The sequence below is a fragment of the Dipodomys spectabilis genome, unplaced genomic scaffold (assembly GCF_019054845.1).
Source record: "Dipodomys spectabilis isolate Male_0828 unplaced genomic scaffold, ASM1905484v1 ptg000187l, whole genome shotgun sequence".
In the NCBI taxonomy this organism is placed as follows: domain Eukaryota; kingdom Metazoa; phylum Chordata; class Mammalia; order Rodentia; family Heteromyidae; genus Dipodomys; species Dipodomys spectabilis.
In genome coordinates, this window is record NW_024870864.1 from 2,840,001 (window position 1) to 2,863,616 (window position 23,616).

Sequence of the window (23,616 nt, forward strand, 5' to 3'; positions counted from 1 at the left end):
CTGTGACTACACCATACACCACCATGCTGAGGTTGAAATTCTTAAGTTTTATATTTTATACCAAGGCAGAAAGGATCAGCAAATATCTTTACTTTTCCTATAGTACTGAGGATTGAATCCAGGGTCTTGCACATACTAAGCAAGCACTTACTCTGTCACTTAGCCAGACCTTCTACCCTTCTGCTTGTATTGTGTTTTTGAGACAGGGCCTTGTTAACTGTGTGTAGGCTTAAATCCTCCTGCCTTTGCCTCCTGAGTAGCTGGGATTACAGGCATGTGTCATTATATACAGTTTCATCTACATTTTTTTTTTGAGACAAGATAACAAAATAAGAAACTCTATTTGTTTACCAACTTTCTCTGCCATTAAAAAATAAATAAAAAGAAACTGGTAATAACTTTTGAAAATTGAAGTGGAGAGTGGACACAAGTGAGATAGATCAAGGTAGCATTTCATATCCATAGGGATAAAGTTATTAAGTAGAGACAACCAGTAGAAAATCTAAATTCTGCCCGGGCACCAGTAGCTCACGCCTATAAATCTAGCTACTTAGGAGGCTGAGATCCGAGGACTGTGTGAGGCTCTTATCTCCGATAACCACCAGAAACCTGTAAGTGGTGCTGTGGCTCAAGTGGTAGAGCACTCTGAAGAACTGAGAGACAGTATCCAGACCTAGAGTTCAAGCCCCATGACCGACAAAAACAAATAAATAAATTCAAATTCCTATACATCTCTTTTTACATCAAAATAAATTTCAAATGTTTAGCAAAAAGCTAAACATTAAAAAATAAAGCTATCAAAGTTCTAGGGGAAAAACAGTGATTATTTACTTACCTACCTACCTACTTCTACCTGTCTGTCTTTGAATAAGACTAAGGATTACCCCAAACTTAGAAGTAAAAAGAGAAAAATATAACTGCATAAAATTTCAAACCTCTAGGGCTGGGAAGGTGGCTCAGTGGTAGAGTGCTTGCCTTGCATGCCTGAGGCCCTGGGTTCGATTCCTCAGCACCACATAAGCAAAAAGAAAAAAAGCCGGAAGTGGCTCAAGTGGTAGAGCGCTAGCCTTGAGCTGAAGAGCTGAGGGACAGCACCCAGGCCTAGAGTTCAGGCCCCATGACCAGACCCCCCCCCCAAAAAAAATTTTTTTTTCAAACCTCTATTAAAGAAGTATCATAAACAAAGTCAAAACAGTGGAAAAATAATTGACAGTGCTTTTAAATGCTAGAAAAATTATCAAAAAAAAGATGAAACAAATGTGGAAGCTAGATCTAAAACACAACTTATATATGATAACATATACAAGGCTCAATACATTTATACGCAAACAAACTAAGGGAGGGTATACTTAGGGGAAGAATTCAAAGGCATACATCTTCTGAAAAACTATAAGGTACTGTTTATCAAAATGAATACTAGGAAATAGAAACATGTTTTTTGAGGGGGTAAAGGATGGCATAGGAATGGAGGAGGAGTAAGCAAGTGTAGTCCATTATATTCAATAGATACTATATAAAAATTAAACTATGTAACTTGTGGATAGAGATAGGATAGGAAAAATGGGGGAGAAAAAAGGGGTGACACTGACCAAGAACCACTGTGCTTATAACCTGACCCCTTTGTACAACTCCTCAGTAATAACAATAAAAAAAAAATACTCAACGGACAAACAACATACAAAGGTAGATCACAGCCAGATGCCTGCTTGGTCACTGCATCACTTGGAAGGCTAAAGCAGGAGGATCCTGAATTTGAAGCTAATCTGGCTATTTAATGAGACTGTATTAAAGGAAAAAAAAGGTAGGTATAGCATCTCACCTCACACCTGTAATCCTAGCTCCTCAGGATCTGGGTTCAAGGCCAGCCAATGCAAATGTTCTCAAGACCCCCATATTCATCAGTAAAACTTGGACCTAATGATACACACCTGTCATTCCAGCTGTATTGCAAGTATAGCTAGGAGGACAGAGGTCTGTCTAGGTAGGCCCAGGCATAAATTCAAGATCCTATTCAAAAAGCAACTAAAGCAAAAAGGACTAGTGGTAAAGTGCCTACCTTAACAAGCCCAAGGCCTTGAGTTCAAACTCTCTAGTAACCCCGCCCTCCCCCCAATTACCTACCAAGTAAGTAAAAACTTAAAGTTTAATACCACTGTGCTATGAGGATATAATAAATTAATAGATCCTCCATATTCTTTCTGTTTATCTCATCCAGGTCTAATGCTAGCGAGGCAAGCACTCTTCTACTTGAACAATGTCTCAGTTTTTTACTTTTTAAGTTTGGTTTTGAAATAAGCACTTTGTACTTTTGCCTGAGCTAGTCTTGGAATACAATCCTCCTGCTTTCAGAGTAGCTGAGATTACAGGCATGTACCTCCATGACCAGACAGTGGCCTCATTTTCTCCCTAAAATAGAATCTCTACCTAAGACATCTCTCATTTTACAACTTACCAGTTACACAGTCTTAAGAGAATCCTAAACTAGGAACCAGGACTTTACCCAGATCTATAAGGGCTGGTTGTGTGCCCTGAGTCTCCTGTATATAAAATATATATGGACCAGATAACCCTGACATTATCAAATATACGGGTCAGCATGACCACTGGTAAGGATAACAACTAAAATCCATGACTGCAGAGATAGAACCAGGTAACCTCTTTGGCAGTGCCTTTCCATGCATCATCAGAGCTTGCTATAGCTAAATCCTTCCTGAACCTCCAAAGCTACTTTGCCTTTTATAATCACTTGTGGATGCTAGAAGCAATCCTAGGCTTCTTGTGCTTTAGTTTTCCTGGTTTAATTCCCATTACTTCATCAGGATCCAGTCCATTTTTATTGTGGTTTAATATTAAAAGACTAGTTTAGCCAGGCACCACTGGCACATGGCTGTAATCCTAGCAATTCAGGAGACTGAGATCTGAGGACCGCATCTTGAAGTCAGTCTGGGCAGGAAAAGCCTGTAAGAAGACTGTTATCTCCAATTAACTACCCAAAAAAGCTGGACATAGATCTATGGCTCAAGTGGTAGAGCTAGCCTTGAGCAAAGCAGTTCAAAGACAGTGTCCAGGCACTCAATCCAAGCCCTCAAGAACCAGTACAAATAAAAATCAAAATTCAAAAGACTCGATTTGGAAAGTGGAAAGTGAAAGCTTCAACTTTACGCTGGATTCAGACTACTTCAGAGGCTTGTGAGACCAGAAGTTCCAGACCACTGGTTTACAATCCCATTTTCCTTCATATTATTGCATACTAACATGAATAGCATGCTTTTTATGTATACTGCTTCTTGGGTAGGATTGAGGATTGGATGGAGATAACAGGAGAGAGAGAATGCTCACAAATAGTATAGGAAAACCTCTCTGGAGACACAAGTATCTACCTCCACATTAATAGACCTCCAATGTCCTATCCTATTTAGGTTAAGTCTCTCTTCCACTGTCCCTCTCCCCCACCCCCTCTCTCCTCCTCTTCCTTTTTCTCTCTCCCTCCCTTTTTCTTTTTCTCTGTTTTTGTGCCAGTACTGGCACTTGAACTACAAGGGACTTGATACTGTCCCTTATCTTTTTCACTCAAGGCTAGTGTTTTACCACTTGAGCCATAGTTCACTTCTGGTTTTTTTTTGTTTTTTTTTGGGGGGGGGGAGGATGGTTAATTGAAGATAATAATCTCACAGACTTTCCTGCCTGGGCTGGCTTTGAATCATGAGTTCCTTAGAACTAGCCTCCAGAGTTGTAAGACAGGCATGCGCCACCAGTGCCTGGCGGTTGAGTCTTCATTGAATTGTAGTGATCACCTTTCCATTCTTCCTCCATTCACATATATACATTTATAAGTTTGTGCAAGTACCTCTGCAGAACAAATATCTCAAAGTAAAATAGAAAAAGTAAAGACTATCTGATTAAAATTTCAGAATTTCCAGTTCTGTGAAAATAATGTATCAAAGGAACCATAGCATCATTAAAATGGTACTATATTGTAGTCTTTCTCAAAGTCAAATAGAAAGAGTAAAGATTATATGATTAAAATTTCAGAATTTCAAGTTCTGTGAAAATAATCTATCAAAGAATCCACAGCATCATTAAAATGGTACTATACTGTAATCTTTACTGCCAACATCTTTGAGCTGTTTTTCCTCTCTTCCCTCTACCTTACTTTCCGGTAATAATTTATCATCAACTGGTTTCAGTAAGGAATTTTGTTTTGTCCAACAATTTCTAGAGCTTTCTCAAAACTTACTTACATTGAAAATTTCAGCTTCCAGAACAGAAAATGAAGCTGGACACTGGTGGCTCACACTTGCAATCCTAACTGCTCAGGAGGCCAGGATCCTTAGGATCACAGCTAAAGGCCAGCCAGGGTAGAAAAGTCTGCTAGAGTCCCCCTCCCCCTGCCAAAAAAAAAAACAAAAAACAGAAAAGGCTGGGCTAGAGGCATTGCTAAGGTAGCAGAGTGCCCACCAAGAAATCAAGTTGAATGAGTACAAGGCCCTGAGTTCATAGTTCAGAAATGCCAAGGAAAGAAAAACAGAAGAAAAGGTACAATTTATGAAGCACTAAGAGTATATCCAAACTTCTCCCACTCTTCAGTGTACAAGATGATGTTTTCTCTTTGTTTTTCTTGCTCTATATTTACTGAAACACAAAATGATGAGAACAAGAAAAATGATGTGAACACAAGGGGAAGCTAAAAATAATTTAAGCTAAAAGACATTTAAAAATTACTACCATACACTAATGAGAGCAGAAATTAAAATTTTAAAACCACAATGCTCAGTCTAAAATCCTAGAAAAAGTTCTTAGGATTGTTACTGATATATAACAAAGTGATCCTAAGAATTGAAACATGTTCTCTTTATTTTGTCAGCTTCGTGGGAGGCTATAAAATTAAGTGGGCAGAAAAAGTGATCTAACCCAAGATTAAGATAAAGAGCATGGGAAAGATATAATTAAGGCAAAATTTAAAAACAGGAGACAGAATTTTAAATACAAGTCTAAACAGTCAAATAGCTGATGGGAACTGGTGAGTCAACTGGCTCTTCCTCACTCCATGTAAACCTATTCAATTTTCCTGAGTGACAAAAATTCCTTTCATTTCTAAGATGAGATCAGAAATCTATTGTCTCCCATGCTCTGACCAACTCCAAATGATATAGTGACCTGCGGCTCATCCTATTCAAAGTAGGCAAAACACTACATTGTCATAGAAAAACACCGTCTGTTCTTCCTTCCTGCCTTCCCCTTTTTGGTGAGAGGGTCCTGGTAATGTCAAACTCGATTGTCCTGCCAGCCTCCCAGGTGCTTGGATTACAGAAATGTACCACCATGCTAGACAAACTTGATAGTTAAAAAAAAAAAAAATCATTATTTCCCTGTTTCAAGTGAGACTAAGTCAACAGTAAAATGTCTATAGAATTATTTTTAAACTGAACATTAGAGAAACTTGACAAAAATTACGTTTCAAAAAGGAAGGAAAGGTGTCTCTCCTTTTGATCACCCAACTCTGTCTATGGGCTTCTGCTTGCCTGCTTACTCAATAAAGCACTGCTAAGTTTTCTTTTTAATTTTTTTTTTTGGGTCCGGTCATGGGGCCTGAACTCTGGGCCTGGGCGCTGTCCCTCAGCTCTTCAGCTCAAGGCTAGTGCTCTACCACTTGAGCTACAGTGCCACTTCCGGCTTTTTTCTTATGTGGTGCTGAGGAATCGAACCCAAGGCCTCGAGCATGCAAGGCAAGTGCTCTACCACTGAGCCACCTTCCCAGCCCCCTGTTTTCTTAAAAAAAAAAAGGAACGGGAAAAGGAAAAAGAATAGGGAAGGGAGAAAAAGCATCTCAAAGATCTTAAACTCAAAATTTCAAACTCCAACCTAAGATTTCTCCACAGATATGTAGTACCATTTCTGAAATAATTAGGGAAAATTTAAAAAGGAGAGTGGATATTTTTTTTCTAGAATCCAGAAGTTCTGATTTCTAAGACAGCCTACTTTTCAACACTAGATTCTTTCATTAAAATGTGAGAAATGTCTCAAAATCCATCTAAGCAAGTGCTGAAAAGTATCATGTGTTAAAAATCTTTCAAAAGCTGAGCATCTGGTGAAACTTGCCATGGGCCAAACATCTAAAGAGAAAAAAGCTGGACCAACATCTTCAGGAGCATATTACTATGTCAAAAAAATATAATTTAAAAGATCTCCAAGTCATATGATTATGGCACACAGACTAAGAACATGACTCAGATGCAGCCAGCTAAGTTCTTCCATAAGAGACTGGACAGTAAATACATTTACTGTATTTGGACATATATTTTGGACATATATTCCCTGACACAACTATTTAACTGGGGTTTTAGTGGAAAAGTGCCACAGGTAATACTTATTGGATGAATTTGGCTGTATTCCAATGAACTATTTAATATAAATCCTGACGTGTGAATTTCATGTATCATAGAATACTATTCTTCTCTTCATCTGTTTCTAACCATTTAAAAACAAAAAACATTATTGGCTCATGAGCTATTTAAAAAACAAAAAACAAGGCTGGGAAGGTGGCTAAGTGGTAGAGTGTTTGCCTTGCATGCATGAGGCCCTGGGTTCGATTCCTCAGCACCATATATGCAGAAAATGCGGGAAGTGGCACTGTGCTTAAGTGGTAGAGTGCTAGCCTTGAGCTGAAGAGCTGGGGGACAGCACCCAGGCCCAGAGTTCAGGTCCCATGACCAGCAAAACACACACACACACACACACACACACACACACACACACACACACACACACACACACACACACACACACACACACACACACACACACACACACACACAAAACAAAAAACAAGCAATGGGCCACATTAGGCCCATGGATCAGTTTGAGAACCCTCGATCTAAAGTAAATCAAGCAGAGAAATTTAAACTAATTTAATAAAGTATCAGCTACAGAAAACTGGTAATGGTGAGGATTTTTTCTTTTTGTGTCAGTACTGAGACTTGAACTAAGGGCTTTGTGCTGTCACTTAGCTTTTCTGCTCAAGGTTGACACTCTTCTACTTGAACCACATCCTCTCTTCAGTTTTTGCTGGTTAATTAGAGATAAGAGTCTCAGGGGGCTAGGAAGGTGGCTCAGTGGTAGAATACTTGCCTTGCATGCCTGAGGCCCTGAGTTCAATTCCTCAGCACCACATAAGCAAGAAAAAGAAAAAAGCCGGAAGTGGCGCGGTGGCTCAAGTGGTAGAGCGCTAGCCTTGAGCTGAAGAGCTGAGGGACAGCACCCAGGCCCAGAGTTCAGGCCCCACGACCGGACCCCCCAAAAAAAGTCTCAGGAACTTTTCTGCCAGGATAGCTTCGAACCATAATCCTGAGATCTCAGCCTCCTGAGTAGCTAAAATTATAGGCATGAACCTATTATCTAAAGGCTTTTTTTTTTTTAAACTGGAAAAGAGGAGCTCTAATTAAAAAAAAAAAGTTTCTGACTCTATAGATAAAAGGCAATCAGTATGCTTTCTGGGAACAAAAATCTAGTTTGTAGGGAGCTGTCCTATAGTTCATGGAGTTCTCAATGTAGAAAACTGTAATTCTTTCATGGCTTTATACAAAAACAAAGGAAGCAACAACTTAACAATCAAGTCAAGGGTAAGAAGGGCAATAATCAGAGAAGCAGATCTGCAAACTCCAAACAGGCTACAAATTCAGAGACAGGTTATAAATGGTGACCTCTGAAGATGAAATCAGCTGATGACATCTGTTATGCGCAAGTGACCTGAATAAAGTAGTTTATTAACCTCTAAATCTCATCACATACACAAATTCTGAAATAAATTTTATTTTAGAAAAAAAAATCATATCCATCTGTGGTAATGTCATAACATCATGAAGGTCCACACAGAGAATGAAGAAAAACAAGCCAAAGATTTTTACAATGTTTCTCTCTACAGGTCAGGTGAAGTGGTACCCTGGCCTATTTAGTGTGCCTATCTTGTCTAAAATAAGCTGGGAAGGTGGCTCAGTGGTAGAGCACTTGCCTTGCATGCCTGAGGCCCTGGGTTTGATTCCTCAGCACCACATAAACAAAAAGAAAAAAGCCGGAAGTGGCGTTGTGGCTCAAGTGGTAGAGCACTAGCCTTGAGCTGAAGAGCTGAGGGACAGCACCCAAGCCCAGAGTTCAGGCCCCACAACCGGACCAAAAAAAAAAAAATCTTGTCTCCTTGGACTCTACCCAATCACTTCTGGAATAGAATGGCTTCTCAAGATGTTCCTACTGGCAGGATATCCCAGTGTCACTTCTGCCTTGCAGAAGGCATGGTAGTATGCATTTATAATCCCAGCACTTGGGAGGCTATGGTAGAAGGATCACAAGCTGAAGGATCGCCTGTTCAACAGAGCAAACTTAAGGTCAGCCTTAAAAGATAAAATAAATTGGGCTGGGAAGGTGGCTCAGTGGTAGAGTGCTTGCCTTGCATGCCTGAGGCCCTGGGTTCGATTCCTCAGCACCACATAAGCAAGAAAAAAAAAAGCTGAAGTGGCACTGTGGCTCAAGTGGTAGAGCACTAGCCTTGAGCTGAAGAGCTGAAGAGCTGAGGGACAGCACCCAGGCCGAGTTCAGGCCCCACAACCGGACCCTCCCCCCCCCCCCAAAAAAAAGATAAAATTAAGAAACTGTGAGCCAGGTATGAAGGTAGTACATGCCATTTCCCTCAGCACTTGGGAGACAGAGACAGAAGGAACCTGGGCCACCCATGGGTCTCTTTTTGAGGGGGTGAGGGGAAGCTGGGGCTTGAGCTCAGGACCAGGGTGCTGTCTCTTTAGATTTTTTGCTCAAGGCTAGTGCTCTACTACTTGAGCCACAATTCCACTTCTAGCTTTCTGCTAGAGAAAAGTCTCACAGACTTTCTACCCAGGCTGGCTTTGAACTGTGATCCGCGGAGCTCACTTTCCTGATAACCAGGATTAAAGATGTGAGCTGTGCCTAACTCTTACTGCAGAGGGTTTGGCAGTCAAGGACACTCTACTCTGGAGCCAGATGGACAAATCCCTGCCCCACAGTTTTTTTAAGGTTTTCTATCTCTGGGCTGCTTCATCTTGTGAAACAGATTAAAAAGGGATAGATCCCCAAGAGTCCTTGGGAAGATTTAAAAAAGATAATGCATATGAAGCACTTGGAGGAATGTCTGGCACTCAGTAAGTAGTAGCTCTTTGTTATTACTATCTTTGTATAGTTTATTGTTGACTATAACAATGGGGATAAACACTTTTTCTGAACTCCTTGATCCTGACAATATTCCAGACTTTCATTCACAACAATTTTCCTCTTTATCAGAAGCATTCCTCTTAAGATATTACTTTAATTTCAATTAAACACTCCAACCAACTTCTTGACAAGTGGGGAGGGGGTAGGGGGTGGGGGAGAAGCTGCATGCCCACACAGGTACACTAATACTGGAGCTTGAACTCGGGGCCTAGGTGCTATTCATTAGCTTATCACTCAAGGCTAGTGCTCTACTTAAACCACAACTCCACTTCCAGCTTTTTGGTGGTTAGAGATAAGAATTACAAGGACTCTCCAGAGTAGCTAGGGTCATAGGCAAGAGTCACCAATGGTTGGCTTGAAAATGTGTGTGTGTGTGTGTGTGTGTGTGTTTGTGTGTGTTGGTCCTGGGGCATTGTCCCTGAGCTTTTTTGCTCAAGGCTAGCGCTCTACCACTTGAGCCATAGCTCTTCTTCTGGCTCTTTGGTGGTTAACTAGAGATAAAGTCTCATGGACTTTCCTGCTTGGGTTGGCTCTGAACTACAATCCCTCAGACCTCAGCTTCCTGAGTAGCTAAGATTACAAGCATCAAACACTGGTGACTGGAAAAAAATTTTTTTTCTTCTTTTTTTTTGGGTAGATCATGGGGCTTGAATTCAGGTGTGAGTGCTGTCCCTGAGCTTTTCTGCTTAAGGCTAACACTCTATCACTTTGAGCCACAGTGCCACATCTGGTTTTTGGGTGGTTAATTGGAGATAAGTCTCATGGACTTTCCTGCCTGGGCTGGCTTTGAACTTCGATCCTAAGATCTGTCTCCTGAGTAGCTAGGATTATAGATGTGAGCCACCAGCACCCGGCAAAAAGCTATTTTTTTCTTCTTTTTTTTTCTTTTTTTATTGTGAGAATACCATACAGAGGGGTTACAATTACATGGGCAAAAAATATATATATATTTTTAAAGCTATTAAAATGTTAACTTTTTATGTGATTCCAAAACATTTTCATTATCCTGGTCACAAACCAGAATAATGCAATTTTTACAAACATACTTTTCATTCTTTTTGTAGTAAGGATGACTCCTATATTGTGCAAACATCAAAACTAATCATATGTATCACATTTAATTCATTTATTTATTCCATAAACATTTGGGGGGGGAAGCGGTGGGAAATAGGATCTTATATATCCCAGGCTGACCTAGAACTTGGCAATTCTCCTGCTCCATCTTCCCAAGAAGATTTCATTCACATTTCAAACATGTGCTATTAATCTCAGAAAGTAAACTGTGTGGGGCTTTTTAGTTTGTCTTGTGATGCTGGGAATACAATCCAGGGCATCATGTATCTCACTGAACTACTGCATCCTCTGGCCTACCTCTATTTCCTTTTTTTTCTGAGATGAAGTCTCACTATATTACCTAAGCTGGTTCCTAATTTCTGAGCTCAAGTGATGCTCTTGCCTCAATCTTCCATGTAGCTGGGGCTATAGATAATCAAGAATGCATCTGCTCTCAATGAACATAATATGCCTTCTGTGTGGCAGACAGTATTCTAGTAGCAGTGACAGTGAGACAGCTGAAATGCAAGCCCTACTCTCAAGAAGCTCATGGCAGAATGAGCTGAAGAGTTAAAATGCAGAGTGAGAACATTCTGACTTAGGTGCCAAAAATCAAATAAACTCCTAATTAATGTGTTTCAATGAAAATGATGATACAAAATAATGACAAGGGTGACCATTAACCCTACAGGGACCCACACGCCTACCTGTTAACATGCTCCTCCCAGTCTTCTGGTGGGGGAGGGGCATCTGCATCCGTCCTGGCAAAGATGACATGCCTTTCACACTCGTTCATCACACTGCGTGCCTTCTGATTGTCATAGAGTGGCATAGGAGTTGACGTGACGGTCTCCACATCTATTGGGATGTCTGATTCACTGTAAACAGGTGAGGAAATAGGACCAGGCCACCCATACTTCACACAATACAACTGTCTAACAATCATTTTCATCTTTCCCAAACTTGCCTAGACCTCTGCACTTTTTGGTATGTGCTATAGGAACACAGAGTCATTTTAAGACCATACAAAAAGTGACACAGCTATTTAAAAAGGCAAATGTAAGCCATATGCTAATGACTGGCTTTAAATTAACAAAATCAACCAGAATGAAAAATTAGTTGTTCATCACACTGATCACATTTCAAGTACTCAGCAGATATATGTAGCACCTGCCTACAAAAGGGATATCACAGGAGTAGAACATTTCTTACTACTGCAGAGATTTCTGCTGGATAATACTGTCTAGAGTTTTAAATTATTCATAAAAACTTAAATTATTCATAAAAACTTCCCTTTCTGCTAGCAAATGAACTGGTAGTTAATTCTATGCTTATAAAGTCTGTAGTTGTCTAAGACAGTACACTTGGCATGCAGACACCTTAGTTATTTAACTAACTCATTTTGTACAGATACTAAAACAAACGAATATAAATGGAAAAGTGAATCTAAAAATTGACGTTAATGAAATTCAAGGGGCATGAGGTTTCTTCCCCACTCACAGATCATTTCTTCACTTGACATACTTTGTCAGTCACACTGGTCTGTGGTAGTTTATTAAACGTACTAACTTCTGGAACTCAATGTTTTTATTGCACACATTCTCAGTGATTAGAATAATTACATCAATATGAAATTAAGCAAAGAAATATGTACATAATGGTGGGCATTATCTTTTATTTTCTCTGGGCCAGACAAAGGGCTAGCATTTAGACAATACTATTATAATCTATTTTTGAAAATTCAAAGTGATCTTTCAAAAATATATAATTCATTTCAATGACTTCTTACCATTCTTAGAATCAAATAGCTACATGAGGTAGCCTCTGCCAACTTCTATCTCCCACTTATAGCCTTCCACCAGATTCCGCCACAATGACCTAAAAAGAGTTACTACAATATGCCAAATTTCTACGTGCAAGGCTAATATACGAAGACAAAGGCTTATCTGAGAAAAACTTTTCTAAGTACCAGACCAACTCTACTGAAAATGGACATACAAATTTCAATGTCAGCAAGAAGCTTTTCATTACAAGAAAAAAGTATTTTTGAATTCTACTCTAAGGAACTCTTGAGTTTATTCCAGGCCAGAGGCATCAGAATGATGCTAAAGTCACAACACCAAAAATCTAAAAAGCTTACGGAAATGAAATAAAAACCACTGTTTTACACATGCTAAAATTACATCATAGTTCTTCTAGCTAACCCCTGGAGACTAATGGGAATGGGGAAGCATCTAAAGAAGCAAAATACCAGACTTCTAGTCCCTAACAAAACAAACCTGTGGGGCTGGTAAGGTGACTCAGTGGTAGAGTGCTTGCCTTGCATGCATGAGGCCTTGGGTTCCATTCCTCAGTACCACATAAGCAGAAAAAGCCAGAAGTAGCGCTGTGGCTCAAGTGGTAGAGTGCTAGCCTTGAGCTGAAGAGTTGAGGGGCAGTGCCCAGGCCAAGAGTTCAGGCCCCACAACCGGCAAAAAAAAAACCAAAAAACAAAAAAACAAACCTGTGCTTGAAAAAAGATAAAATATAGACAGGCATCAGTGGCTCATACCTATAATACTAGCTACTCAGGAGGTTAACATCTGAGGATCAAAGTTCAAAGCTAGCCCAGGCAGAAAAGTCCTCATGAGACTCTTATCTCCAGCTAATCACCAAAAAACCAGAAGTGGCACTGTGACTCACAATGGTAGAGCTTAGAGACAGTGCCCAAGCAAGCCCCATGACCAACAAAAATAAAAATAAAAGATTAAACACTAGATGAGAGTGAAAACAAAACCCTTCTCCAAAAGTTTATAATTAAGGACACAAATTGATCATAAGAATAGAAAATATCACCAGGCACCGGTGGCTCACACCTGTAATCCTGGCTACTCAGGAGACTGAGATCTGAGGATTGTGGTTCAAAGCCAGCCTGGGCAGGAAAGTCCATGAAAACTCTTATCTCAAATAAACTACACAGAAAACTGGAAGTGGCGCTGTGGCTCAAGTGGTAGAGCACTAGCCTTGAGCTGAAGAGCTGAAGGACAGCACCTAGGCCAGAGTTCAAGCCCCAAGACCAATCAAAATAATAAATAAATAAGTAAATAAATAACTAGAAAAAACAACAAACCTTGAAATGGAATAAATCAATGCTTTAGAGCTAAAGAATTGCTAAACAGTATTACTTAGGCCGAATGTAAGTATATCATCTCATCTATCAGATAGTAAAAAATTTTTAAATTGATTTCCTATAACGTAGGCTGGCTGAAACATAATTAGATTTTATAAAAGTTCAGTATAGGGCTGGGAAGGTGGCTTAGTGGTAGAGTGCTTGCCTAGAATGCATGAGGCCTTGGGTTCGATTCCTCAGCACCACACAAGCAGAAAAAGCCTGAAGTGGAGCTGTGGCTAAAGTGATAGAGCACTAGCCTTGAGGTGAAGAGCTGAGGGACAGCGCCCAGGCTCAGAGTTCAAGCCCTACATCCGACAAAAAAAAAAAAAAAAAAGTTCAGAATAACTCATGGTAGCTATTCTGTAATAAGGTAAGGAATGAGGGAAAACAATGTTTGGAGAATTCCCTACTAACCTTAGGAAAAGCAAAATGTAAAGTACTCTAAGAAGGCTGTTTCTGCCTGTTTCGCTGCTGTCAAGCAAACCAAATGCAACAATGAAGTTGACAGGGTTCCTGGCAATTTTTCACAACTCAATTTTTCAGACTTTCTCTTTACTTTCCTCTTTCCACACAAGCCCTATAACTTAAGTGGAATGGGTTGTTTGCTTTCCTTTGCACACCTTATTTTTCTAACTCTTGTTAGATATCTCTTGTACAGGTCTACATTTTGGTCTGATATGCTTATGTTGCTTAAGAGAAATGCCTGAACGAAACAGCCAAGCTTCCTATAAGATATCCCCCAATCATCTAAGAGAAAATCCTCTCCAATCCCTACCACCTGATTATTGACCAATTGAAGCAGCAGGCAGCCCTTAGGCAGGAAGCCCAAACTCACATGGTATTCTCATGTTGCCGTCTTGGTGTAACAAAGAGCATGCGCGTGGGGCGGGCACTACTGGCATCTGGGTGGGCACTCCATGGCTTGGCATAGCTATGATCCAGAAAAACGAGGTCCAGCTCCCGCTCGTGCACTGAAAGCTGGAAGAGCAATGAGGTGCCCATGCGCCGAGCAGAAGTCTGGAAGTCCCTCTCACCACCCCTGTGGGCCATTTCAGAAGAGGGGCAGCTGGTCAGAGCATGAGTATCTGCATGCTAGTCACCTGCAGTGAAAAGTTAAGTGTGTCAATTTGAATATTCTAAATGTCACCCAACTTAGAATCTCTTTAATCTGCTTACTTTGGTGACCCATTGCCATAGATGAGTACCTGCTATATAGGGAGCACTTGTGCCTAAGATCCCACACCACCACCCTGAAGAGGATGAGACCATGAATTCTTCCTTACTCAAAAGCTACAAAACGCCGGTGGCTCACCCCTGTAATCCTAGCTATTCTGGAGGCTGAGATCTGAGAGAATCCCGGTTCAAAGCCAGCGTAGGCAGCTAAGTCCGTGAGACTCAACTCCAATAAACCACCAGGAAACCGGAAGTGGCACTGTAGCTCAAAAGCTGAAGAGCTGAGGGACAGCGCCCAGGCCCAGAGTTCAAGTCCCACGATCAAAAAATAAAAAAGCTGGGCTGGGAAGGTGGCTCCGTGGTAGAGCGCTTGCCTTGCAAAGCCTGAGGCCCTGGGTTCGATTCCTCAACACCACATAAGCAAAAAGAAAAAAGCCGGAAGTGGCGCTGTGGCTCAAGTGGTAGAGTGCTAGCCTTGAGCTGAAGAGCTGAGGGACAGCGCCCAGGCCTAGAGTTCAGGCCCCACGACCGGACCCAAAATAAACAAATAAGCTGGGGCTGGGAAGGTGGCTCAGTGGTAGAGCGCTTGCCTTGCATGCCTGAGGCCCTGGGTTCGATTCCTCAGGACCACATAAGAAAAAAGAAAAAAGCCGGAAGTGGCGCTGTCGCTAGCGTTGGCCTTGAGCTGAAGAGCTGAGGGACAGCGCCCAGGCCCAGAGTTGAGGCCCCACGACCAGACCCAAAAAATAAATAAATAAATAAGCTACACACCCAGGTAGCTGGAAGCTGAATAGACACCTCAGTTCACAAAGACCTATCTATTTGGACAATAAACTTGTGGTAGGCACCACAATTTCCTACATTGAGTAGAGAGGATCTGGGCAAACAACAGTAATCTTAGATGTGAATTCTTCAAAAAAAAAAAAAAATCAAGTCTCTTATTTCCATTCTGTGAAAAGAACGTGACCAAGCCGGGACGCTGGTGGTTTCATCTTGTAACTCTAGCTACGCGGGAGGCTGAGATGGGAAAATGGTCATTGGAAACCGGCCCAGTTCACTGAGACTCATCTCCAGTTAATCACCCCAAAGCCGGAGGTGGGGCTGTGGCTCACAGGGTAGAACTCTAGCCTTGAGCTAAAGAAGCTGAGCGGGACAGCCCCCCAGGCCCTGAGTTCAAGTCCCAAGACAAACAACAACAACACCAACACTGGGACTGGTACCAGAACAGTACACACACACACACACACACACACACACACACACACACACACACACACACACACACACACACACACACACACACACACACACACACACACACACACACACACACACACACACACACACACACACACACACACACACACCCCGAGAACCAGGCGCTCCTGGGCGCCCCCAAAACAACAGAGCACCGTGTGTCGCGGGGGTGCGCCTCACAGCAAGGACGCCCGTGCCCCCCACGGTTATTCACGTTCAACAAAAGTTTTGCAACTACTTCATTCGGGAACCACGAAAAGGAGGGCCGTCCCCGCCAGGCCTGCTCGGAGGACGCCCGGGAAGGCCCCGCTCCCACCGCCCAGGAGGGGCCTCCTAGCGGGGGGATGCTGCCAGGGCGCCTCAAAAACCTCAGAACCGCCAGGCTTAACGCGCCGTCTACCGACCCCGGCGGTGGCTCCGGGAACGACTCGGCCCCGGTCACCGCGCGTTCTCGGCGGGGAGGAGCCGCCCGGCGCCCGCCTCCCGCTCCCCCGGGCCCGCTCCGCGCCCCGAGTCCCAGCGGCCCAGACGCGGTCCCCGCGCACCCCCGGCCCCACACGCGCGGCCGACCCCGGCCCTCGGCCGCGGCCTGCGGTCTCCGCATGCCGGGAGAACGCTGAAGCCCTCGCCGAGGCCGCCACCCGCCACCGACCGCTCCCGCCGAGGCCGACCCAGGCCTCACCCGCAGTCGGCCCGCCGCGCGCTCGCCCGGGCCGGACCCCAGCGCGCGTGCGCGCTACCGCCTCTGCGTCTGGGCCCCGAGTACCGAGTAAAATGCGGAAACAGATTACAGCCTGGGAAGCGAGGGCAGCGAGCGGCAAAGCCAGGGGTGGATTTCGCCCTGGGGAGAGTGGAACGGGAAGGACGCCTAGGTCGCCCAGGGAGTCATTTCCGGCCTCTGTATTGGCTGTGGTGGTGGTGGGGCGGGGAGGGAGCCCGGGCCGCGTGGCTCTGACAGCCCCAGTGCAGTCATCGCCGCCCTCATTCCAGTTGCTTTTTTATTTTTTTTGCCATTCCCTTACCCCTCCCAGTTGCTTTCCATCCTGTGTCCCACTACCCCAGAGACAGAGTGATGAAAACAGGGTCCAGAATCACCTGCATTCAAGCCGCCCGTTTTAGTGAATGTACTCATTCATGTGAATGCATGTATTCTTTTTTTTGCCAGTCCTAGGGTTTGAACTCAGGCCCTGGGCACTGTCCCTGAGCTGCTTTTGCTCAAGGCTGTCTCTATCACTTGAGCCACAGCGTCACTTCCGGCTTTCTCTGTGTATGTGGTACTGAGGAATCGAACCTGGGGCTTCATGCATGCTAGGCAAAAACACTCTCCCGCAAAGCCACATTCCCAGCCCCAAGAATTTACTCTTTAAGCCAGGCACTTGGTGGCTCATGCCCATCAACCAAGCTACTCAGGAGGCTGAGATCTGAGGATCTCAGAAAGCCAGCCCCTGGCAGAAAAGTTCATGAGGCTCTTATCTCCAATTAATCAACAAAATAACCAGAAATGGAGCTGTGTCTCCAGTGGCCAAGCATCTTGAGTAAAAGAGTCAAGTGAGAGTTCCAGGCCTTGAGTTCAAGCCCCAGTGCCAGGGGGGAAAAAGTCCTGATTTCTCTATATCTTCCCTCCAATGGCCTTGCTTTATTTTCTTATCTAAATTGTATGACTTTGGCAATGACTCATGCCAGATACCTTGCTTGAATAAAGAGAAAACATAACTTTTTATTGTTATTTTAAAGGTGATGTACAGAGGGGTTCTTGTTTCATAAGTCATGAGTACATTTCTTTTTGGACAATGTCACCCCTTCCCTTGCTCTCTCCCAGGTTTTCCCTCTTATCTGCCTACAAGTTGTACAGTTTATTTTCAACATAGTGTCTACTGAGTACCACTGTTGCATTTGTTCACCCTTTGTCCCTCAATTTCTGTGCTCTTTATATACCCTCCCACAAAGAGAAATAAACAATCAAGACAGGAAAATAAAAAGAAAAAAAAAAACCCTTTGTTCTCATTTCATGGAATTCATTTAAATAAATATTATTTTATACGATCAGAGGCACATGGTGCCTTTGGGTACCTCCCCTAAGAGTATCCTCCTTTGGTCTCACTGTGTACAAATAGAGAAAACATAACTCATGCCTGATTGTGAAATCAAAAGGATACCAAGAATAAAAGAAAAAAAGAAGAGAAAGAGAAAATGTCAAAGCAGCCAGGTCTTTTTGTTTGTGCAGGCCTAGTCACCTCCAGCCACTGGCTTTACATGTGCTCTTATCCACCTTCCTCTCCCAGAGTTCCTCTCCAGAACCAAGAACCATACACCTCTGTGACATGCCTTCCTGTTGCTAAGCTCTCCTCACCTGGTGAATCCTGGGAGAAGACTTGGATCAAAGCTTTCAGAAGGAATCTGTAGTTCTGCAGGGAAAGGAGGAAGAAATAAGTGGAAGATGCTTCAACTTGTAGTGGAGTCAGCCCAGATTGTCCCATCCATAAGCCCTACACCCAAACCTTGTGTGATTGTCTCCTTCAGAGGTGAGAGCCAGGGGCACAATGACAGAGAAGAGCTCCAAGAGGTGACTTGCATGCAGTAAAAAAAAGAACAAAAAAACAAAACTAGATTTATTGGCATCCTACTCTGACTCTGACAGAGATTACTTGTACAACAAAATGGTAAACTAGACAGTGTCAAGTTGTTTTTAAAACCTATCACCAAACCAGGCGCTGGTAGCTCACGCCTGTAATCCTAGCTACTCAGGAGGCTGAGATCTGAAGACCACGGTTCAAAGCCAGCCTGGCAGGAAAGTCCGTGAAACTCTTATCTCCAATAAACCACCAGAAAACCAGAAGTAGTGCTGTGGCTCAAGTGGTAGAGCACTAGCCTTGAGCTGAAGAGCTGAGGGACAGTGCTCAGGCCCAGAGTTCAAGCTCCATGACCGACCAAAAAAAAAAAAAAACCTATCACCACTGGTGGCTCACGCCTGTAATCCTAACAACTCAGGAGGCTGAGATTTGAGGATTGCAGTTCAAAGCCAGCCCGAGCAGATAAGTCTGTGAGACTCTTATCTCTAATTAACCAGCAAAAAGAACCCAAAAACCAAAACCCAGAAGTAGCATTGTGGCTTAAGTAATAGAGTGCTCACCTTGAGCCAAAACACTGAGGGACAGTGCCCACACCCAGAGTTCAAGCCCCAGGACTGGCCAAAAAAAAAAAAAAAAGCTGGAAGTGCAGGTGTGGCTAAAGTGGTACAACAACAGCCTTGAACACAAAAGCCAAGCACTATTGAGTGCAAGGCCCGGAGTTCAAGCCCCAGTACTGGAATAAAAAAAAAAAAAAAAAAAGAATTATAAAGGACTAAAGTTCAATAGTAGAGTACTTGTCCTAGAAGGTATGAGGCCCTGAGTTCCAATCCAGCTCAGTAAAAACAAGCCAACCAAAAAGAAATTTAACGTCTTTTTCACTGTTTTGTTTGTTATTTATTTTTTGTCCGTCATGGGGCTTGAACTCTGGACCTGAGTGCTGTCCCTCAGCTCTTCACCTCAAGGCTAGTGCTTTACCACTTGAGCCACAGCACCACTTTCAGTTTTCTGGTGGTTTATTGAAGATAAGAGTCTCACGAACTTTCCTGCTGGCTTTGAAAGGTGATCCTTAGATCTCAGCTTTCTGAATAGCTAGGATTACAGGTGTGAGCCACCAGCACCTGGCCCACTGTCAGTTCTTATGATTTCTCTGCCTTCCATTTTTTACCCCAGGAAATGATTATGGGTAAAGAACAGGAATAAATATTCCTTGACCTTCCATGAACTAGGGCTATGTGATAAACTGAGGGTTCAAGAAAGTAAGGCCTCTTCTTCCTAAAATTGTTAGAAGGACTTAATATACAGACAATCTTGAATACAACTTCTACTAGTGACTGCTCCAAAATACTCTTTTTTTTTTTTTTCTTGAGACAGGCCTCATTATGTAGCTAAGGCTAGTTTGGAATTCATCAATCCTCCTGTTTCTATGTTCAGCTAATGTTAATTACTCTGTGTGTGTGTGTGTGTGTGTGTGTGTGTGTGTGTGTGTGTGTGTGTGTGTACTTGAACTTAGGGTTTGGCTCACAGCTGGTGGTCTACCACTTGAACCACAGTAATAACCCTTGCCTCATTAACCTTATGGAATGTCTGTGAGGGACAAATATAGTTATATTTATAAAAAGGCTTTTGTTGCTGATAAAGCTCATTCAAAAGTAATTGCTATGACTCTAAGAGTCATCTCTAAGCATCCTACAGAGCAGGATGACTCTAGGCATCCTATTCTAAGCAGACCTACAGAAGTCTGAGTAAAGAAGGCAATTCCTAAGCAGGGTGCTGGTAGTTCATGTCTGTAATATTAGTTACTCAGGAGGCTGAGATCTGAAGATTGAATTTCAAAACCGGCCTGAGCAGTAAAAGTCTGAGAGACTCTAATCTCCAATTAACCACAAAAAGCCAAAGTGGAGCTGTGGCTCAAGTGGTAGGGCACTAGCCTTAATCAAAAGAATTCAAGAATGGTGCTCAGGCCCCAACTTCAAGCCCCAGTACTGGCAGACACACAAAAAAACAACAAAAATAAAACAATTCCTGGGGGCCTGGGAAGATGGCTCAGTGGTAGAGCGCTTGCCTTGTCTTGCTTGAGGCCCTGGGTTCGATTCGTCAGCGCCACAGAAACAGAAAAAAAAAAGCCGGAAGTGGTGCCATGGCTCAAGTGGTAGAGTGTTTGCCTTGAGCTGAAGAGCTGAGGGACAGCGCCCAAGCCCAGAGTTCAGGCCCCACAACCGGACCAAAAAAAAAAAAAACAATTCCTGGAACTGGATGTGTGAATCAAGTGGTAGAGCGCCAGCCATGAGTGAGTGAAAAAGACAAGCCCTTAATTCAAGCCCCAATACCAGTATAGAAACAAAACAAAACAATGTCTTTAATTTTTTCCCCTGATCTATAAAACTATGCTTGTTGAACAACACTGAGGCTGAACATATGGGACATGGAGTTCACAGGGTGATCTATAGTTATGTCTCAGGTGGCAGATTTTTGTAGGTGTGATTGGAGTTCAGTATTCATTTGCCCCAGTTGCCCAGTCTTAGGATTAGCCAGGCAAGAGACTTGCAGCTCCCTTTCTGGTCCAAGTCATCATTGCTATCACATCATAAGTGCCAACTTTCTTCTAAAATGCTTCTTATACAAATGCCTCGCTGGGCACTAGTGGCTCACGCCTGCAATCCTAGCTATTCAGGAGGCAGAGATCTGAAAATCATGATTCAAAGTCAGCCTGGGCAGGAAAGTCCATGAGACTCTTATCTCCTATTAACCACCAAAAAGCTTGAAGTGAAACTATGGCTCAAGTGGTCAAGTGCCAATCTTGAATGAAATAAAGCTAAGGGACAGTGCCCAAGCCCTGAGTTCAAGCCCCAGAACTGGCACCAACAATAACAACAAACAATACCTAATACTCAGAATCTTAGGTTTATTCACAGATATAACTACCAACCCTGATTTCCTATTTTATATTATATATATATATATGTTGGGTTTTTTTTGGTCAGTTGTGGGGCCTGAACTCTGGGCCTGGGCGCTGTCCCTCAGCTCTTCATCTCAAGGCTAGCGCTCTACCACTTGAGCCACAGCACCACTTCACTTTTTTTGCTTATGTGGTGCTGAGGAACGAGCCCAGGGCTTCATACATGCAAGGCAAGCACTCTACCACTGAGCCCCTGTTTAATATATTTTTTATTTCTTTTGTCCCTATGTGTCCCATCTTCTTATACCATAAACTACTTTGTACTCATTCCCAGCATCCACTGGCACGCGCGCACACACACACACACACACACACACACACACACACATACACACACACACACACACTTTCTTTCCCTTTGGAAAAGCTCAAAGCAAATGAGCAACTTAAAAATTATTTTGCTTAGCCAGGCTGTAAGTGGCTTATAATCTTATAATCCTAATTCCTCACAAGGCTGAAACCTGAGGATCTTGATTCACAGTCAGCCCATGCAGGAAAGTCCATGAGACTCTTCTCTCTGGAAATGAAACAGTGGGTCAAGTGCCAATCTTGAATGAAATAAAGCTAAGGGACAGTGCCCAAGCCCTGAGTTCAAGTTCCAGTACCAGCACACACACACACACACACACACACACACACACACACACACACACACACACTATTTTGAAGGAGTAGTTCAAGTTGTAGAGCACCTGCTCAGCAAACACAAGATCCTGAGTTCAAACCCCCAGACTACACACAGAATAATCTTTAAAGAAAATATTTTGCAGGATGAAACTGTCATCTGTTAAATGTGTTTCTAGGTAGGGGGATTTTTAGAGAGTGAAGAACTTTCAACCTATGAGAGATGTTTCAAGGTGTCTTAAGGTATAAAAGGCTTAGCCCTGGTTATAAATACACCTTAAGTCTTAGAAGTTTAACAGTAAAAGTTGACCTTTTGCTCATTCAGCTCTGCATGGATTGCTCTGGTCTGAAAGATCTGTGTGGCTCCTCCAAATAGCTTAGGGATCCGTTGCTTTCTTGTTTGTGGCTGAGAAGTCACCTGGTGTCATCCTGTGAGCAGGTCATGAGTGTGTGGGTATGAGGAGAGGAGAGGAAGAGAATGGAGACTTATGAGGAGTTTAGCAGTGGCAACTATCATTTCTATACACCATTGGCCAGAATGGATCACACAGTCTGACTTGGCTTCAAGATGTTGTGAGTACTGAGGAAGAAAATGAAAGCAGGGAGCCTGTGGCTCACGCCTGTAATGCTAGCTACTCAGGAAGCTGAGATCTGAGGATCAAGGTTCAAAGCCATCCCGGGCAGGAAAAGTCTGTGAGACTTTTATTTCCAATCAACCACTCAGAAAAATGGAGTGGGGCTGTGGCTCAAGTGATAGAGTGCTAGCCTTGAGCTGAAAAGCTCAGGGACAGCACCCAGGCCCAGAATTCAAGCCCCACAACTGACAAGAGAGAGAGAGAGAGAGAGAGAGAGAGAGAGAGAGAGGAACACAGAGTATTATCTTCCACAGAGGGTGATAAAAAGTGAGAAAAACTGAAATTCCCAGAGAAGGACACAGTCAATGCAAAATAACACCTGCCAATCTGGACTTAATATCTAAGTCTTTTGCCTTTTTGACCCCCATTCAAACTCAGATGTTTAAATACTTCCTAGCACCAATGCCAGGCTTTTGCTGTCTTTGCAGATGTCAAGAAGAGAACTCAAATGGCGGAAGGGAATAACCCCATTTGGAATGAGGTAGACAAACCAGCACAGGCCTAGAAGACGAAGGGATGACCACAACAGCAAGGGATCAGGCAGATGCTCTGAGGTCTAGGAGCATATGGGAGCTTCACCAGCGTTTCTCAAGGCTGGGGAACCTTGGCCTAAGAGTTGTTCCTAATCTGAAAAAGTTGCATAAGCCACACCTTTCCACAGCTATTCTTAGACCTGCTCCCTCACCTCTGGGAATAGACTACAGTATAGCCCAACTAATCCAACCTGGCCATCCTGATGAAGCCTGAATGAAGAAGACACATAGTCCCCTGTGCAGAATTCCCTCTTCTCTTTTGCGCATACTTACTGTCCTGCTCCCTTAACTCCTAATAATACCCACATAGTTCAACCCAGATGGGACACCAACACCTCAGGCAAGGTAGTTAATACCATTCCTGGGGAAATTAGACACGAGGTTAGGTTCTGAGTTTTGAATAAACACAATGCCAGCCCACTCTCTAGAC

At 43.0% G+C, this 23,616-nt stretch overlaps 2 protein-coding genes across 6 annotated transcripts in view; one reads left to right on the forward strand and one right to left on the reverse strand.

Moving 5' to 3' along the window:
* Positions 1 to 16,624, reverse strand: part of Kansl3 (KAT8 regulatory NSL complex subunit 3) — a 45,614-nt gene extending 28,990 nt beyond the window's left edge. For 2 of the 5 annotated variants that reach the window (XM_042695333.1, XM_042695331.1), the window contains exons 1-3: positions 16,551 to 16,624; positions 14,274 to 14,538; positions 10,995 to 11,165 (exon numbers count right to left, since the gene is read on the reverse strand). In XM_042695333.1, coding sequence (XP_042551267.1) covers positions 10,995 to 11,165; positions 14,274 to 14,488 — 386 coding nt within the window. In that variant the 5' untranslated portion in view covers positions 14,489 to 14,538; positions 16,551 to 16,624. Of the gene's footprint in view, positions 1 to 10,994; positions 11,166 to 12,076; positions 12,166 to 14,273; positions 14,539 to 16,413; positions 16,437 to 16,550 lie in introns of those variants that run through there. The other 3 variants (XM_042695332.1, XM_042695330.1, XM_042695334.1) reach the window with 2 other exon arrangements.
* Positions 16,625 to 18,305: 1,681 nt separating this feature from the next.
* Fer1l5 (fer-1 like family member 5) overlaps positions 18,306 to 23,616 on the forward strand; it is a 61,034-nt gene continuing 55,723 nt past the window's right edge. Inside the window, exons 1-2 of the mRNA XM_042695359.1 lie at positions 18,306 to 18,390; positions 23,082 to 23,134. Coding sequence (XP_042551293.1) covers positions 18,306 to 18,390; positions 23,082 to 23,134 — 138 coding nt within the window. The remainder of the gene's footprint in view (positions 18,391 to 23,081; positions 23,135 to 23,616) is intronic.